General features: G+C 45.6%; 1 protein-coding gene across 1 annotated transcript; it reads right to left on the reverse strand.

The window, feature by feature from the left end:
* Positions 1–3,968: 3,968 nt before the first annotated feature.
* Positions 3,969–5,605, reverse strand: LOC119283893 (ATP-dependent zinc metalloprotease FTSH 5, mitochondrial-like). Its single transcript, XM_037563252.1, has 3 exons — positions 5,601–5,605; positions 4,905–5,427; positions 3,969–4,820 (listed from the first exon to the last, which is right to left on the reverse strand). The coding sequence occupies exons 1-3, from the start codon at positions 5,603–5,605 to the stop codon at positions 3,969–3,971; spliced, it is 1,380 nt and encodes a 459-aa protein (XP_037419149.1).
* Positions 5,606–18,025: the final 12,420 nt, after the last annotated feature.

Raw genomic sequence — 18,025 nt, forward strand, 5'->3', positions numbered from 1 at the left:
GGTGTTAGAATCATTACTGTGTAATCTAGATTATTGACTCTAGTGCAAGTGGGAGACTGAAGGAAATATGCCCTAGAGGCAATAATAAAGTTAATATTTATTTCCTTATACCATGATAAATGTTTATTATTCATGCTAGAATTGTATTAACCGAAAACATAATACATGTGTGAATACATAGACAAACAGTGTCACTAGTATGCCTCTACTTGACTAGCTCGTTAATCAAAGATGGTTATGTTTCCTAACCATGAACAAAGAGTTGTTATTTGATTAACGAGGTCACATCATTAGTTGAATGATCTGATTGACATGACACATTCCATTAGCTTAGCACCCGATCGTTTAGTATGTTGCTATTGCTTTCTTCATGACTTATACATGTTCCTATAACTATGAGATTATGCAACTCCCATTTACCGGAGGAACACTTTGGGTACTACCAAACGTCACAACGTAACTGGGTGATTATAAAGGAGTACTACAGGTGTCTCCAATGGTACATGTTGGGTTGGCGTATTTCGAGATTAGGTTTTGTCACTCCGATTGTCGGAGAGGTATCTCTGAGCCCTCTCGGTAATACACATCACATAAGCCTTGCAAGCATTACAACTAATATGTTAGTTGTGAAATGATGTATTACAGAACGAGTAAAGAGACTTGCCGGTAACGAGATTGAACTAGGTATTGGATACCGACGATCGAATCTCGGGCAAGTAACATACCGATGACAAAGGGAACAACGTATGTTGTTATGCGGTCTGACCGATAAAGATCTTCGTAGAATATGTAGGAGCCAATATGGGCATCCAGGTCCCGCTATTGGTTATTGACCGGGGACGTGTCTCGGTCATGTCTACATTGTTCTCGAACCGTAGGGTCCGCACGCTTAACGTTACGATGACAGTTATTATGAGTTTACGCATTTTGATGTACCGAAGGTTTTTCGGAGTCCCGGATGTGATCACGGACATTACGAGGAGTCTCGGAATGGTCGAGACATAAAGATTGATATATTGGAAGCCTATGTTTGGACATCGGAAGTGTTCCGGGTGAAATCAGGATTTTACCGGATTACCGGGAGGTTACCGGAACCCCCCGGGAGTCATATGGGCCTTAGTGGGCCTTAGTGGAAAGGTGAAAGGGCTTCCCATAAGGGCTGCGCGCCTCCCCCCTCCCCTAGTCCTATTAGGACTAGGAGAGGTGGCCGGCCACCCCTCTCCCTCTTTCCCCCTTGGGAGTCCTAATTGGAATAGGATTGGGGGGGGGAGTCCTACTCCCGGTAGGAGTAGGACTCCTCCTGCGCCTCCATAGGGCTGGCCGCACCCCTCCCCCTTGGCTCCTTTATATACGGAGGCAGGGGGCACCTCTAGACACACAAGTTGATCGTTGAGATCGTTCCTTAGCCGTGTGCGGTGCCCCCTACCACCATATGCCACCTCGATCATATAGTTGTAGTGCTTAGGCGAAGCCCTGCGTCGGTAGAACATCAAGATCGTCACCACGCCGTCGTGCTGACGAAACTCTTCCCCGACGCTTTGCTGGATCGGAGCCCGGGGATCGTCATCGAGCTGTACGTGTGCTAAGAACTCGGAGCTGCCGGAGTAACGGTGCTTGGATCGGTCGGATCGGGAAGAAGACGTACGACTACTTCCTCTATATTGTCTCAATGCTTCCGTTGCGATCTACAAGGGTACGTAGATCATACTCTCCCCTCGTTGCTATGCATCACCATGATCTTGCGTGTGCGTAGGAAATTTTTTGAAATTACTATGTTCCCCAACACGGACGGTGCTGCTGCTCCTCAGAAGTGGGTCGTGGGCGAACGATGCTCCTCTGTCGCGGACGGCGCTGCTACGGCTACGGGCTGAGGGAAAGGATGCCCAGGGTCCGATGACGAGCGCGAGGGGAGCAGCGGGCGGGGTCGTGGCGGCGGCGGCGGCGCGCAGGTCGGAGGCGACGGCGCGGGAGGGTTAGGTTTACGGGTGTGTGTTCTGTGTGGGCAGCGGGACAGGGGGTGAGAGGGGAACGACTTCATTATTTGGGAATTGGCGTTTTGCGTGGCCTGTCCACTTCTCTCGGATGGACCCAACCTAAACAATCCCGACACTTTCTCAGTCGTAATGAATCGGCGACACACAGCCTATTAGTAAAGCTTGTGTCTACCGACGGAAATTACATCGGTGGTGTGATGATGCTTTGGTGACAGATAATGAGTCATGAGCCTACATAACACCGAGAATCTATGCGTCGGTATAGTTTGGGACGAAAAAAGTGTCGGTGATGAACACTTTTACCAACAAATGCATGTCGTCAATGTAGTGTCGTGGTGTAGTGTATGCAATTGCAAGGTGATTCATTCATAGTATTTCTTATGTGCAGTGTAAAGATGCTAAAAAGGTAGGTACATGCGAGCGAGAAGCCGTGACACCGAACGGATCGTTGACTCTGGGATCTATCGTGAGAAGCTGGAGCAGGATTTGTGGCGCTGGAGTCGAAGATTTTCCTACCACGGAGAGCTCCCGGACATGCCCTGACTCTCCATTCTCTTCGGTCCACTTTGGTTTTTGACTAAAAATTATCGTGATGAATTTTTCTTACTGCTTGGTTCCGCATTGGATTTTGGAAACTTTGGTCTAGAAAGTGGTGTCACGACCGTGGGGATCAAATGGATGGTTCAAGTTCAGGAGAGTCTAGTGAAGCGGCACGGTCTAATCATACATATGACCATAGTGATGTGGTTTCATAGAAAACTACTCGAAGCTAGTACCGCGATCAAAATGGTTTCCATGCTCCGTTGGATGGTTTGACGATATCGCAGTATCAAGCTAGAACGGTTTGAATTTGTAGGATGGGAAAGAAACCTCATCCTTTGGTGCACACTAACCGATGAAGACTAACCCTCTTTCGAATTGACCTATTTTCACTTTTTCTAACAAGAAGTTCGAGTAGTTTAGTGAAAAAACGATTAAGCTTTCTTTCATCCTTCCTAGATCCTCGAGCTTGCACCCGCTCGGCATCTTTTTCATTCTTCGTTCTGAGGTGGATTCAAACCACTCTCTCAGTTGGATTCCGAGTCCAAAGGGCCCGACAAAAAAGGATTTTCAGTCATATGCCCACTGCAGCCCAGAGCAGGATTTTTCCACTTTACACCCACACGATTGGGATTTGATGAAATAGCAACTTTTTTTTCTTATTTGATTTGGATACTGTCCATCTTTCTCTTTAGTTTTCTCCTTTTTTTGCGAGAAGTTTTCTCCTTTCTTTCTCCTCACCCTATCTTCATTGGATAAACTTACGAAAAAATAATATCTAATCAACTATATGTTGCAAAAAAATCAACAACAGCCATGTTGACGAAAAATAATCTGCAACATCACCTATGTTGCAAAAAGTTTCTGCAAACATGAGCTTTATTTGCAAAGGGTTCTGCAATACCACCTTCGTTGCAATTGAGAAAATGGAGATCTAACAGCTGTTGTGGATCTTTTAAGAAGTTCCACCAGCCCACGCGTGCAACCCCCTATAAAATTTGCGTTTTAAGGCTAGATTTAGCTAGAATATCACGGACACGGGGCTTTGGCTCCAGCAATCATCCATAAAAGAAGAGGTTACAATCCAGCAATCACGAATATTCATATTATGTTTTGCAGCTGGGAGGAAATCCATGCAGCTAGGGCTGTGAAATTGCATTTTTCACATAACTGTGCTCATTCACATAAACCCCATTCAGTTCCAACAGAAATCTTGCGATACATTCATGCTTGAGGCTCCAACAGAGATCTTTGGGGTACATTCATGCTTGAGGCTCAAAACAGGAGGCTTTACTGGTTCACAACATCACATTCTCTTCACACTTGAGAAACACTTAAAGTCAGCGAAATTCGGACGGTACACATCGCTCTTTACATTTTGCATGCTTGCCACAAACGTATCAGCAACAAAAGTACTTTTGGAAGCGTCTCCAGTTACTGCTGACCATTCTTAGCATCGCCTATTTGTTCTTGTGTTGACACCGGTTCCGTGATCTCGTCGCCAGTGAGAGAAGGTGTTACCTTGCGACCATCTGCTTGTTGTTCTGTCAATACTAGTTTCATGATCTCGTCGCCAGTGAGAGTTCCATGCTTCAGGAGGGCATTTGCTAGCGCATGAAACTCCTTGTTATGCTCCGTGAGAATCATTTTCGCATTCTTGTAAGCGCTATCCAATAAATCTTTCACCTCCTCATCAACCAGGGCCGTGGTCTTGCCATCACCACCATCACCGTCGTTGCTGTAGGAAACAAGGCCGACCCGCTTGCTCATGCCATATCTGGTGACCATGTCTTTCGCCAATTTAGTCGCCTTGCTCAGGTCAGATGAGGCACCAGTTGTAATCCCGGTTTCTCCAAATATAAGCTCCTTGGCCACCCGCCCTTCCATGAGGACATCCAGCCTTGCCAGCATCTGCTTCCTCGAGAGTTCCAGCTCGCTGTCTTCCCTTGGCAGTTGTGTCACCATGCCGAGAGCATTTCGCCTTGGCATAATTGTGGCCTTGTGGACAGGGTCAGCACCGTCCGTGAGGATAGCAACAAGGGCGTGCCCTCCCTCATGGTAGGCAGTCATTTTCTTCGAATGATCAGATATCACCGCTGACTTGCGTTCGCTGCCCATGATGATCCTGTCCTTGGCGTACTCGAGGTGATCCATCCCAACAGCATCTGCCCCATCCCTGGAAGCCTTGAGAGCGGCGTCATTCACTAGGTTTGCAAGATCTGCACCTGAGAACCCGGGCGTCCCCCTCGCAATGGTCATCGCATCCACACCCTCGGCTTTACGCACCTGCATAGAAGAATTCTTGAGAAAAGGTCAAAGCCTGACATCTGATCAGATATAGCAAAAAATAAGCAAGCCTTGTACACGTACCTTTGACATGTAAGCCTCAAGGATCTGCCGCCGGCCCTCAACATCTGGATTAGGAACATGGATTTGACGGTCAAGACGCCCAGGCCTGACAATGGCTTTATCTAGCGACTCTGGGAAGTTTGTCGCGGCGATCACAATGATCCCTTCATTCTGCCTGAAGCCATCCATCTCAGAAAGCAGCTGGTTCATGGTCTGCCTCTGCCACGACGGGTCTATTGCGTGTCTGCGCCCAGCAACGGCGTCAATCTCATCGATGAATATTATGCAAGGAGATCGCTTCTTTGCTACACGGAAGAGCTCCCGCACTCTCTTAGCCCCAAGACCCACATACACCTCCTCGAAATCACTGCCACTGCATGCAAAGAAAGAGAAGCGGGCTTCTGCGGCCACAGCCCTTGCCAACATGGTCTTCCCTGTGCCGGGTGGGCCCGTAAGCAAAACACCCTTTGGAAGCTTGCCACCAAGGCGAGTGAAACCTAGGTCAACAACTCGGCATCGAGAAAGAATTGTTGAATTAAAACACCTGCACGCAGGTTGATGGCAATGCCACTGTTAAATTATGATTCAAATTCTAGTACCGTATTGGACTAGACGTAGTACATACGGTGTGGGCCTTTTACGTTGGTACCGACGCATACGAATACAACTCGTTTATTTGTCCTACAAGGACTCATATGTGTTGCCCCTCATATATACCCCATGTAGTCGCACCTCAGACGGTCTGTCGTCTCGTGCTTGTAATACTCCTCCATCATAGTGATTGCGCCTTCGTGCGTCCGTGGTTTTCTCCCGCAAGGGTTTCCACATAAAAATCCGTGTCTCTCGTGTCTCGTTTATTCTCGTTATTATCTAACAAGTGGTATACAGAGCTGAGGTTAAACATACGAGATATTGAGACGAGAGGAATTAGGGTTATCTGTGCGCATCGCCGCAGCGTGGTGCGATCCGCCGAGTTCGACAGGATTGGACGGCTTATCGTCCGTGTCCAGGTCAGGTTCGGAGACTGACTTTTCTCTAGGCCGAGATCGAGATGAATCCCGCAGCTGGCGTATTGTGGGATTTATTCTGGCCACCGCTGCTCCCGAGTCTCAAGGCGATAAATGCAAAGCTGCAGCAAGAGACACATCAAATCCATCGAGTCGTCGCTGCTGTTTCCCGTCCACGACAGCCGCGCAACAGAGTTGCTGCTGCTCGCACAAAGTCCCGAGGACACGCTGCCGCCGCTGCTACTTTTTCTGGCGTGAAGACCGCTCAAGTCCAAAGAATTATCAAGTACTACTTGCACTAGTACGTGACTGCCCGACACTTTCAGGTGCTATTTATCCTATTTTTCGTCTGCTTCGTATATTAATTCTATCAAGAATTTTCTACCGGCTTGTACTACTTTGTGTACACAGTTTTATCGACTCATGGCATCCATGAAGTACAATCTTCCGCTGCTGGACCGCGACACAATGTTTACCCTATGGCAAATCAAGATGCGGGCGTTGTTGGCACAGTCCGACTATGATGAAGCACTGGATAGTTTTGGGAAGCAAAGGATTCAGGACTGGACTGATGAGAAAAAAGAATTGATTGTGAGGCTTTGTCACAAATTCAACTCCATTTGCATAATAATATTTTGCAGGAAGTTTTGAGCGAGAAAACTGCCGCCGCTCTATGGTTAAAGCTGGAAGGGATTTGCATGACTAAAGATCTCACCAGCAAGATGCATCTGAAGCAAAAATTATTCCTGCACAGGTTACCCAGGGGAGGTAATGTTTTGAATCATATTTCCGAATTTAAAGAGATCATATCCGATCTAGCTGCAATGGAGGTTAAGTATGAAGAGGAAGATACTGCTTTAATGTTACTTTGTTCACTGCCAAGTTCTTATACCAATTTTAGAGACACCATATTATACAGTCATGATACTCTCACACTTAATGAAGTTTATGAAGTTTTGAACTCTAAGGAGAAGATGAAATTAATGATGCCTCATGATGGTTCAAGTTCATCCCAAGCAGAGGGATTATTTGTTCGTGGCAGGACAAAGGAGAAGAACTCCAATAATGAAAACAGAGGCAAAAGCAAAAACAGCTACAGGGGCCGGTCACAATCCAGAGACAAGAAATATTGCAGATATTGCAAGAGAGACGGGCATGACATCTCAGAGTGTTTCAAGTTGCAGAATAAAGAAAAGAGGAAAGGTAACGAACAAGGTGAAAATTCTGCTAACGTTGCTCGTGATGATAGTTTCGATGATGCTCTTGTCGTTATTGCTGGATGTGCTGAGACCAATGATGAGTGGGTACTTGATACTGCATGTACTTTTCATATGTGCCCGCATAGAGATTGGTTTAATACTTTTGATTCCACTACTTCTGCTGGTTCTGTTTTGGGTTTTGATAATTCACCATGCAAGATTAAAGGCATAAGTTCTATTCAAATCAAGATGTTTGGTGGCATAATCAGAACTTTGACAGATGTTCGGTATATTCCGAAGATGAAGAGAAATCTTATTTCTATGAGTGCCCTTGATGCAAAGGAATACAAGTATTCAGGTGGAGATAGTGTTTTGAAAGTCACCAAAGTTTCCCTTGTTGTGATGAAAGGTGACTTAAGTTCGACCAATGGTCTTTATTACCTTCGAGGTTCTGCAGTTTCAGGTAACGCTACTCCAGTTGTTTCAAAGAATTCTGATTGTGATGCTACTAACCTTTGGCATATGCGTCTTGGACATATGAGTGAACTTGGTTTAGCAGAGTTAAATAAGAGAGGTCTTCTTGATGGATATGAACCTGGTAAATTGAAATTTTGTGAGCATTTTATCTTCGGCAAACACAAGAGGGTGAAGTTCAACACTTCGACTCATACAACTGAAGGTATTCTTGATTATGTGCATTCTGATTTATGGGGACCATCTCGCAAGAAGTCACTAGGTGGTGCTAGTTACATGCTGACTATTATTGATGATTATTCGAGAAAAGTTTGGCCTTATTTCTTGAAGCATAAATATGAAGCATTCTCAGCATTTAAGGAATGGAAGATTATGATTGAAAGACAAACTGAGAAGAAGGTAAAAATACTTCGCACTGATAATGGTATGGAATTCTGTTCTAAGCAATTTAAAAATTATTGCAAGTCTGAAGGCATTGTCAGACATTACACCGTTCCTTATACTCCTCAACAAAACAGTGTTGCTGAGTGTATGAACATGACCATTATTTCCAGAGCCCGTTGCATGTTGTCCAATATAGGTTTGCATAGGTGTTTTTGGGCTGAGGCCGCTTTCACTGGTTGTTATCTCATTAATCGTTCACCATCTATTGCTCTTAATAAGAAAAGTCCAATTGAGGTATGGTCTGGTTCACCTGCTGATTATTCACAGTTGAGAGTTTTTGGTTGCACTGCTTATACTCATGTTGATAATGGAAAATTGGAGCCTAGGGCTGTTATGTGCATTTTTCTTGGTTATAAGTCTGGTGTTAAAGGTTTTAAATTATGGAATCCTGAAACCCAGAAGGTTGTTATTAGCAGAAATGTTATCTTTAATGAATCTGCTATGTTACATGATGTTTGATCTACTAATGTTCCTGTTGAGAGTGAACAACAGCCTATTGTTCAGGAGCTTACTGTTCAGGTGGAGCATGTTATTGATTCAGGTGATACATCTGGTAATAAAATTGTTGATGCACATGATGAACCCGTCGTTAATGATGATAATGTCACTCCCACTCCAAATCAGCCTATTGTTCCACCCAGTTGGAATATTGCACGTGACAGAGTTAGGCGGGGTACTAACAAACCTGACAGGTTAATTGAAGAGTGCAATATTGTTTCTTTTGCTTTATCTGTTGCAGAATATATTGAAGGTAATGCTGAGCCTTCTTCATATTCCGAGGCTATTATTTCTGGTGATAGTAATAAGTGGATGACTGTTATGCATGATGAGATGGAATCACTTGAAAAGAATGGCACTTGGGATTTAGTAAAATTACCTAGAGAGAAGAAGCATATTCGTTGCAAGTGGGTTTTCAAGAGGAAAGAAGGCATTTCTCCTAATGATGAGACAAGATATAAAGCAAGGTTAGTTGCTAAAGGTTACAGTCAGATTCCAGGTATTGACTATAACGAAGTCTTTTCTCCTGTTGTGAAGCATAGCTCTATTCGCACTTTACTCGGTATTGTTGCCATGCATGATCTTGAGCTTGAACAATTGGATGTTAAAACTGCATTTTTACATGGAGAATTAGAAGAGGATATTTATATGGAACAACCTAAAGGTTTTGTTCTTCCTGGAAAAGAAAAGCTTGTCTGTAAGTTAAAGAAATCTCTTTATGGATTGAAGCAATCCCCTAGACAGTGGTACAAGAGATTTGACACCTTTATGCTCTCTCAAGGTTTCAAAAGGTCTAATTATGATAGTTGTGTTTATTTGAAAACTGTCAAAGGTTCAACTATTTATTTACTCCTTTATGTTGATGATATGCTTATTGCTGCAAAGAGTATGTCAGAGATTAATGAACTAAAGAAGCAATTGAGTAATGAATTTGAGATGAAGGATTTGGATGCAGCAAAGAAAATACTTGGCATGGAAATATCCAGAGATAGACCGTCTGGAAAAGTATATCTAAGTCAGAAGGGATATATTGATAAAGTTCTTCATCGTTTTAATATGCATAATGTCAAGCCAGTAGGCACTCCGTTAGCTGCACACTTCAAATTATCATCAGCTTTATGTCCTAAGTCAGATGCAGATATTGAGTACATGTCTAGAGTTCCCTATTCGAGTGCAGTTGGTTCACTTATGTATGCCATGGTTTGTTCTCGTCCGGATTTATCATATGCATTGAATGTTGTCAGTAGATACATGGCTAATCCTGGAAAAGAGCATTGGAAAGCAGTTCAGTGGATTTTCAGATACCTACAAGGTACTTCTAATGCTTATTTACAGTTTGAGAAAACTAGAGATGGACTTGTTGGTTTTGTTGATTCTGATTTTGCTGGTGATTTGGATAAGAGAAGATCACTCACAGGTTATGTTTTCACCATTGGTGGTTGTGCTGTGAGTTGGAGAGCAACTTTGCAGTCCATTGTGGCTTGTTCCACTACTGATGCCGAGTATATGGCTATTTCTGAGGCATGCAAAGAAGCTATCTGGTTGAGAGGTTTGTACACTGAGCTTTGTGGAGACTCATCTTGCCCTACCGTATTTAGTGACAGTCAAAGTGCTATATATCTTACAAAGAATCCAATGTATCATGAGAGGACAAAGCACATTGATGTCAGATTTCATTATATTCAAGATGTTGTTGCTGAAGGCGATTTGAAGGTATGTAAGATAAATACTCATGATAATCCAGCTGATATGATGACAAAGCCAGTTCCGACCAATAAGTTTGAGCTTTGCTCAGGCTTAGTTGGTATTTCTCACTAGTCCTATGGACTTTGACGCACAAGGTGTTTAAGCTGATTTGGATGGAGTTATTCACTTTCTTCGACTACTGGAGGGAATTTGGCTCAAGGTGGAGGTTGTTAAATTGTGATCCAAATTCTAGTACCGTATTGAACTAGACGTAGTACATACGGTGTGGGCCTTTTGCGTTGGTACCGACGCGTACGAGTACAACTCGTTTATTTGTCCTACAAGGACTCCTATGTGTTGCCCCTCATATATACCCCATGTAGTCGCACCTCAGACGGTCTGTCGTCTCGTGCTTGTAATACTCCTCCATCATAGTGATTGCGCCTTCGTGCGTCCGTGGTTTTCTCCCGCAAAGCTCCTATGAATCTCTTTAGAATGAGAAGCGACACCAGAGTGCTAGCCCCGTACCCCCTAACCAACAAAGCTTGACCAGTACCTCTGCTATAGATTTCTGAGCACACTAGTTGCATTTGATTAAGCACCAAGAAGAATTTACAACCTCAATGGTAGCAATAAACCAAAAAGGCGCGGTAGAATGTAGTAATAAGAATAGTAACCGAAAACAGGTTACTATCCATGTTTAAGTCAGGCTAGCACTAGCTAGTTTGGCAGTGGCAGTTGCCACAAAAGAATCAGGGCTGTAGTTCATATGTGTGGTGAAGAGAGAAACATAGCATACCTGCTCCAGAAATTGGCAGCGGGTGCCCTGAAAGCAGGAACTGAAGCCTCCGCCGCAGCAGCAGCAGCTATAAGATTCTTTAGAGCATCTCCAACAGGCGCGCCAAAATAGCGCCGCGCCGCAAAATCCTTCGTTTTAGCGCGCGCGTAACCGGAATAGTTGCTCCAGCGGGTGCGTGAAAATAGCGCGCGCGGCATACGTAGTCCAGCGCGCGGGCCGAAACACAATCGCGTGCCGCTTATTTGCTGCACCCGCTCCCGCACGCTGGACTCTCGCGCGCTCGCTCGCACCTCCCACCCCCCCTCCAGCCGCGCCGCCGCCGCCGGCCGCGCCACCCGGCAGTCGTTCCGGCGCTTCCCCGGCCTATCCCCGCCCCGCGCGCGCTTTCTCCGGCCCCCCTCTACTCCCGCCGCCCCGCGCGCGTGTTGTTCCTCCGACGAACAGCGCCCGCGCGCTCGCTGCCGCTCGGCGCCCGCAAGGTGTTCGACAAAACGCCTAGAAGGTATGTATTGCTCAAAAGCCATGAATTTCGTGCATGTTGATTGTAGTTTTTTATTTATAGCATAGTATTCAACATTGTAGATGAGTTCGTCGTATGATTCTTCCGAAGAAGAATTTGATATGGAAGAGGAGGAGGATCTTGCAATGATCCTAGCTATGCATATCTTTTATATCTAAATAGGGGCACCCCACTAGGTGATTTTCCTGTCTTCTCATGAAGCCACGTCACTCCAATTGTTATAGCCGTTGATTCAGTAAAGTTGAGGAGTGCGCAGCCGTCTGATCAAAGGTAGAGAAAATTACTAAGAATTGCCACCGCTAAGTGAAGATACCGTTTCGTTCTCAGCCTTACCGCTCGCTGCTTTGCTTTTTTTTTCAGACACCGTAGCGCTCGCTGCTACCGACTCGATTTTTTCGCTTGGGCTTTACATGTACACTTAACTGGACACTAAAAGCCATCGGAAGCCCATAGGTTAAGGTCCATTGTTCCAGCCTTTCCTTCCAATGGCGACTGCCACGACCCCACACATTTATCATCTCCCTAATTAGCAGATACTGTAGTAACTCATTGGCGTTCGGCCACTCGAATCAAACCAGCGTGAGCACTAATTAATTCCTCGGTCGATTGATTTCCCATCAATCTACTATACCGTTGTCGTTCCTTCTTCTCTGCCAAATAAATGGAGTAGTAATAGATGGGGTTGTTCTTATCACAAAGGGTATTCTCGGACTGGTTGGCGATCTGTGGGAGACGCTGCCTCCGCCGTGCAGCCATCGCATGCGGCGTCGCTCCCATCTCTTACCCGGCCGTGCTTGGAAACTCCCCGATTCAGAGGACTCCGACAGAGGTATGTAGCGGTGGTGCATGTTGGTGTTGGGGTAGGGCATGTTTAGGGGCCAGAGGAGGCCGTCGACGACACTGGTGGCCACGCCGTCGATCATGTGACGTCCAAATCGGGCAGGAGGCTAGGAAGATGCGCATAGGGGTGTCTTGTCTCTTCCCTACATATCTCTTCCACGACAGGCACCAGCTACGCGTTCCATTGGACCAGCGCCGCCTCATCACAAGGTAATCACCATCGTTTGCCGCGACTGAAAATCTTTCTACCTATATCTTTGTCTGATGTTGTTCTTGATCTGCAGTTCATCTCTCCCTCTCTCCTATTAATCTGCGGATGCCTTCAAATCTTCGCTACCCGACAGCTATGACTCCGCATCCGACCTTGCCAGAATCGACGGCAAGGAGCTGCGATGATCCCCTGCCAATCTTCTTCAAATTTTGTGTAGTGTAGTAAAATCGTGATCATATACAATTTGAGAAGGTGAGATATCTGCATTTTTCCCTTCTGAAGAACATGTGTTAAGAATTTTTGCCGTGGGATTTTGGACACAGAAAAAAGTGCATTGTGTTTGACACGAGAAAAATCTATTAATCACTCCGTGACATGGGAAAAGGGGGAGTTTGATTTCTCTCATGTGCTGGGGAAAAAGAAAAATGCGGGCGTGCCAGTGTAACGTAGTACACAAAGAAAAGTGATACGGGAAACAAGTATTTCATTTATCTCTTTGGATGAACAAAATTACAAGATCCCATTTAAAAATGGTTGTGCTCCATGGCCTACTAGCGCGGCCTGCCTGACTATGGCGATGTGCGGTCTCCTGGTTCCCGGGGCCTCGAAAAGCTCCCGGCTAATTACTTCCGCGGGTTGCTCCGCGAGATACCTCCGATTAAGCCGTGTGGTCGTCTTCGTCGTCTTCGCTTCGCATTCTCCATGCATGATGATGATGGTGTGAGTGTATGGTGTGGGCGGCGGCAAAGCTCGTGTCCTCGTCGGTACACGTGCCGCTCAAAACATGGCTTTGTGCTGGCCATGTTCGCCCTCGCCGTCGCACCTCATCGGTCTTGACAGTGTTGATGTAATCGGTGTTGGGGTAGCATGGATCCTGCTTGGCTCGGACTTCTTGACGATGTAGCGGCTTCGTCAGGGTACGCAAGGGGTTGCCTCGCGGGAGTACTCTTTTGTGGAGACCGGTGTCAGTGTAAAACCAACGCACACTCGCATCGGCATGGCCGGTGTGGTTGGCGTCTCATCTCGACTAGACGCCGAGGTTACGGCAGTCTGCGGAGACAAAGACTCCGCCTCACGAGGCCGTGAAAGGTAACATCTTAGAGGGGCGCGGTGGATGCCTCGTCTCAGCTAGACGCCGTATTCAGTGGTCTGCTAAGACAAAGAGCGCGTCGTCTGTACGGTGACAGGACATGTGTGCAACGAAGGACGCACATTGTCTCGGTTGGACACCGTATTCGGTGGTCCACCAAGACAAGGGCAAAGCATCGCGGTGCCGAAGAAAGGTGACATCGTGGAAGGGCGTGGTTGATGCCTCGTCCTAACTAGATGCCGTATTTGATGGTCTGCTAAGACAAGGAGCACGCTGCCTGTACGCCGAGACCTGTACGCCATGAAGAGTGCACCTTGTCTCGGTTGGACGCCGTATTCGGTGGTCCGCCAAGACAAAGGAAACACATCGCGGGATCGTGGTAAGGGCCGGTGAAGACGTGTCATCGCGTAGCACCATGTTCGTATCGCAGGCTCCGTGTTGCAGGCAGCACCGGGGACGTGTGTCATCTTCACGGGCTCCAGCTCAAAGAAAGGAAAGCCACGCTCGTGCATACCATACCAGAATCTGAGCGGTAATTGCAGCAGATGGTACTTCCTTTGGCAATGACGGTGCTTGTAAAATTCCTAATCAGCCGTAAGGTTTTATTCTGAATTAATCTTTACTTGCCAAATCAAACCTTGTACGTGCTCATCAAGGTGTTACTAGCCAAAAACTCAGCCCCGTACGTGTGTAAGTGCATATTGGACCCAAGGCAACACTAGCTTTCATGTATTTCAAGTACGTATTCATGCGGGTACTCGGAGAAGTATACACGCACTTGCCGGTCGGCCGTCAATACTCGAAGAAACTCTACGTACATGCATGTGCTGGGCTAATTTTAATTATCCCCCCATTAGCCCATTAACAATTACATTGGGCTAGGAGTAGTTCATACATGCAGACATGCAATACAGTCGCCATGCACATGCAATATAGGCACTTCTTGCTCCATGTGTACAACTAAATAATATTGATCCAAATCACCACCATTTAGACAACTTTTATTTTGGAATTATCCTCCCTCCTTATTTTCGTATTGTAGTGCAAAAATTTCATCGAACACATTGTTTAAACCATGTTTATCTTGATAGCAGGTTATGGAAAGTATTGCAGGTTTTAAACCATGTTGACATATTGCATGTTATCCGAAAGACATGGCAGTACAATAGGGGATCTGACGCATGGCTCACATGGGTATCATATTTTGCATTTGTTTGAGGACGTGTACATCTTGATCTCTTCTGGATTCAACAAGAAAAGAAAAAAAAATACATTGGCATTCAACAGTCTGGGGTCGTCAATTTATTTGGTGTAAGATTGTTTATTCTAAGATTTTTACATTATTGATTCTCAAGTCACCAGGCCAGGTAATCCCAGGTTATGATGTTATTTTGTCATTAACATTTTCAGTTGATGTTAATAAAATTATTCACTTTGGAGATATTTGGGAGAAGTATGCAAACAACATTTTTTTAATCATGATTGCATAATCTGCATCCAGAAACTATTGCATCAAGTTTAATTTCTATATCTGTCAAAAAGTAGTGCAGTAGCATATACCTTTAATAAAAATTACACTGAAGCAACTAATAACTTCTGACTGACCTGTTGCCATCTTCTCATATGTAAAAGTACACATATTTCTCTCAAATTTATGCAATTGAATAACAGTGTGCCAACTACTTTGTTGGAGATTGTCGTCAAAACATGCTATTTTGGGGTTTTCTCAAGATGTCATATTTATGATTTCCTCATGGTGTTTGAGCGTGACTTTGCTCCGTAACTATATATTTTTAGTCATTTCAGATTTGTTATTGTTTTGGGAAGTTGACAAGTCGAAGACTCTCTATTTATTGTAAATAGAAGGGACCCTAATTCAAATGATGAATTTGAAATAGAATAGGGAATTTGTCTGTATGCTCAGTAGAAAAGTTAATTGTATGGAAAAGTTCAAAAGCTTTCGCAATGTAACCAATGTTTTATTATTTCTTCTCCTTGCATTATCAAACTTTAATATATTGTCTCTTTATGTAGTTTGGCATGCTAATGTACCAGGACATTGTTCTAACTTTTTGCTATACACCGGTAAGAAAAATTACAAGTTCCCGCAGCAACGCGCGGGGTATCACCTAGTTAATAAAAAACGGAAGCACGGTGGTTCGGTTATGGGTCGGCAAAAAATTTGGAGGGATAGGATCGATGCCCACAACAGATTGATCAGGCATTATTTTACGGAGAATCCCACATACCCCGAGTCGTATTTTCGTCGCCGGTTTAGGATGAGCACCGAGTTGTTTATGCGCATTGCAGAGAAACTAGCGAGCCATGACCGCTTTTTTCAGCAATTTGTTGTGGGCATCGATCCTATCCCTCCAAATTTTTTGCCGACCCATAACCGAACCACCGTGCTTCGGTTTTTTATTAATATGCATAGCTAGGATCATTGCAAGATCCTCCTCCTCTTCCATATCAAATTCTTCTTCGGAAGAATCATACGACGAACTCATCTACAATGTTGAATACTATGCTATAAATAAAAAACTACAATCAACATGCACGAAATTCATGGCTTTTGAGCAATACATACCTTCTAGGCGTTTTGTCGAACACCTTGCGGGCGCCGAGCGGCAGCGAGCGCGCGGGCGCTGTTCGTCGGAGGACCAGCACGCGCGCGGGGCGGTGGGACTAGAGGGGGGCCGGAGAAAGCGCGCGCGGGGTGGGGATAGGCCGGGGAAGCGCCGGAACGGTCGCCGGGTGGCGCGGTCGGCGGCGGCGGCGCGGCTGGAGGGGGGTGGGAGGTGCGAGCGAGCGCGCGGGAGCGGGCGCAGCAAATAAGCGGCGCGCGATTGCATTTCGGCCCGCGCGCTAGACTACGTATGCCGCGTGCGCTGTCTTCGCGCGCCCGCTGGAGCAACTATTCTGGTTGCGTGCGCGCTAAAACGGGGGATTTTGCGGCGCGGCGCTAGTTTGGCGCGCCTGTTGGAGATGCTCTTTACAGCCTGTGACACATGGAAAATAAGCTGGTCGGATATTCAACAAAGGTAACAACAATTGCAACCCCTAATTTAAGTGGCTCAAAATTGAATCGGCAGCCCAACACATAAATTAGAGTGGCATCGATATGAAACGCGGGCAGGCAGTGCCTTGCAGCTGCAGTTTCAGGATGAAGTAACACGTATAAGCACACACAAAAAAAGACACAAATAAATACCCTGGACGGGGCAGGAGTCACGGGACGCGCTGCTGGAATTTTATTTGCGATTGCTCGGCGATTTCAGGTCTGCTTTTCTCCGCCTCTTATCTTAGACTTGTTGCTGATCCCTCCCTAGACTTGAGTGGACGCGCCGTATTTAACTGCCACGGCCACGGGCCACGGCAACGAACTCTGCATCCGGATTCCGGACCCGAACCGAGTACAGCTTCAGGCGAGAAAGAAAGACGGATTACAGCCAGTGCTCGAGTCTACAGAATCCACCCCAGAGTCCCATACATGGAGAGGAACGCGAGAGTCCGCACATCCGAATCACCGGAATCCGACTCTGAACCCACCTTAAATTGGTCTCAGCGGACAGCTAGCTAGGGCTTTGATTCCAGAACACACGCCGTATCTAGAGAAGAAGATGAGCCGAAGGCTGAGGCCGGCCGGCCGGCCGTCCTCCAACGGCTGCGCGCCGGAACGATGCATCGCATCCTCGGCGACCTCCTGCAGATGTGGGGTCGTCAGCGTGGCCGCCGCTACGGGGGAGCAGTCCACCAAACCAAAACACAACTCTGATTTTTCGGAAGAGTTTTTTTAATGCAAAAAAAGCGCTTGCACCTGATTAGAAAAAAAAAAGAAAAATACTAGAAAATTTCCAAAAAAATTATATGGTAGATAATTAGTTGCGTGAGGTCCATTCCAATTTTTAGATAATTTGAACATTTGAGTAGCTCTCAGCAAAAGAGACAAAACATGTCAAAACAGTACATGAACAGTGAACCTTTTTACAAACCCTGAATTTGTTTTTTTTTGCTGAGAGCTGCTCAGATATTCAAATGACTTGAAAATTGGAGTGGACCTCACGCATCTAATTATCTATCATTCAAAAAATAATTGAAATTTTTTGAATTTTTCTATTATTTGTTTTGATTTTTTTCAGCGCGGGTACAGATAAGCCTGGGCTCAGAAAAAGATTTTCGGCCCTTTATTGCTTCCAATAATGTTACTGTTATATGTTGTGATTGAAAAGGCTAACTTCTGAGGAGCGGAACGAAACGGAAACTCGTCGGCAAGAGGCTTGGACCATAGCGGAGTGGTGGGGGTGCCAGGGAGGGGGCAAGTACGTGATAAGTTGATTAGTTATAAATCATCGGCATTTGTAATCTCTTTCAATA

Source organism: Triticum dicoccoides, chromosome 4A (assembly GCF_002162155.2).
Source record: "Triticum dicoccoides isolate Atlit2015 ecotype Zavitan chromosome 4A, WEW_v2.0, whole genome shotgun sequence".
Lineage (NCBI taxonomy): Eukaryota > Viridiplantae > Streptophyta > Magnoliopsida > Poales > Poaceae > Triticum > Triticum dicoccoides.

Coding starts and splice junctions, on each gene's coding strand:
- LOC119283893 (XM_037563252.1), bottom strand. Junction 4,821..4,904: donor TTGAGGCTTACATGTCAAAG/GTACGTGTACAA, acceptor TCTTCTATGCAG/GTGCGTAAAGCCGAGGGTGT.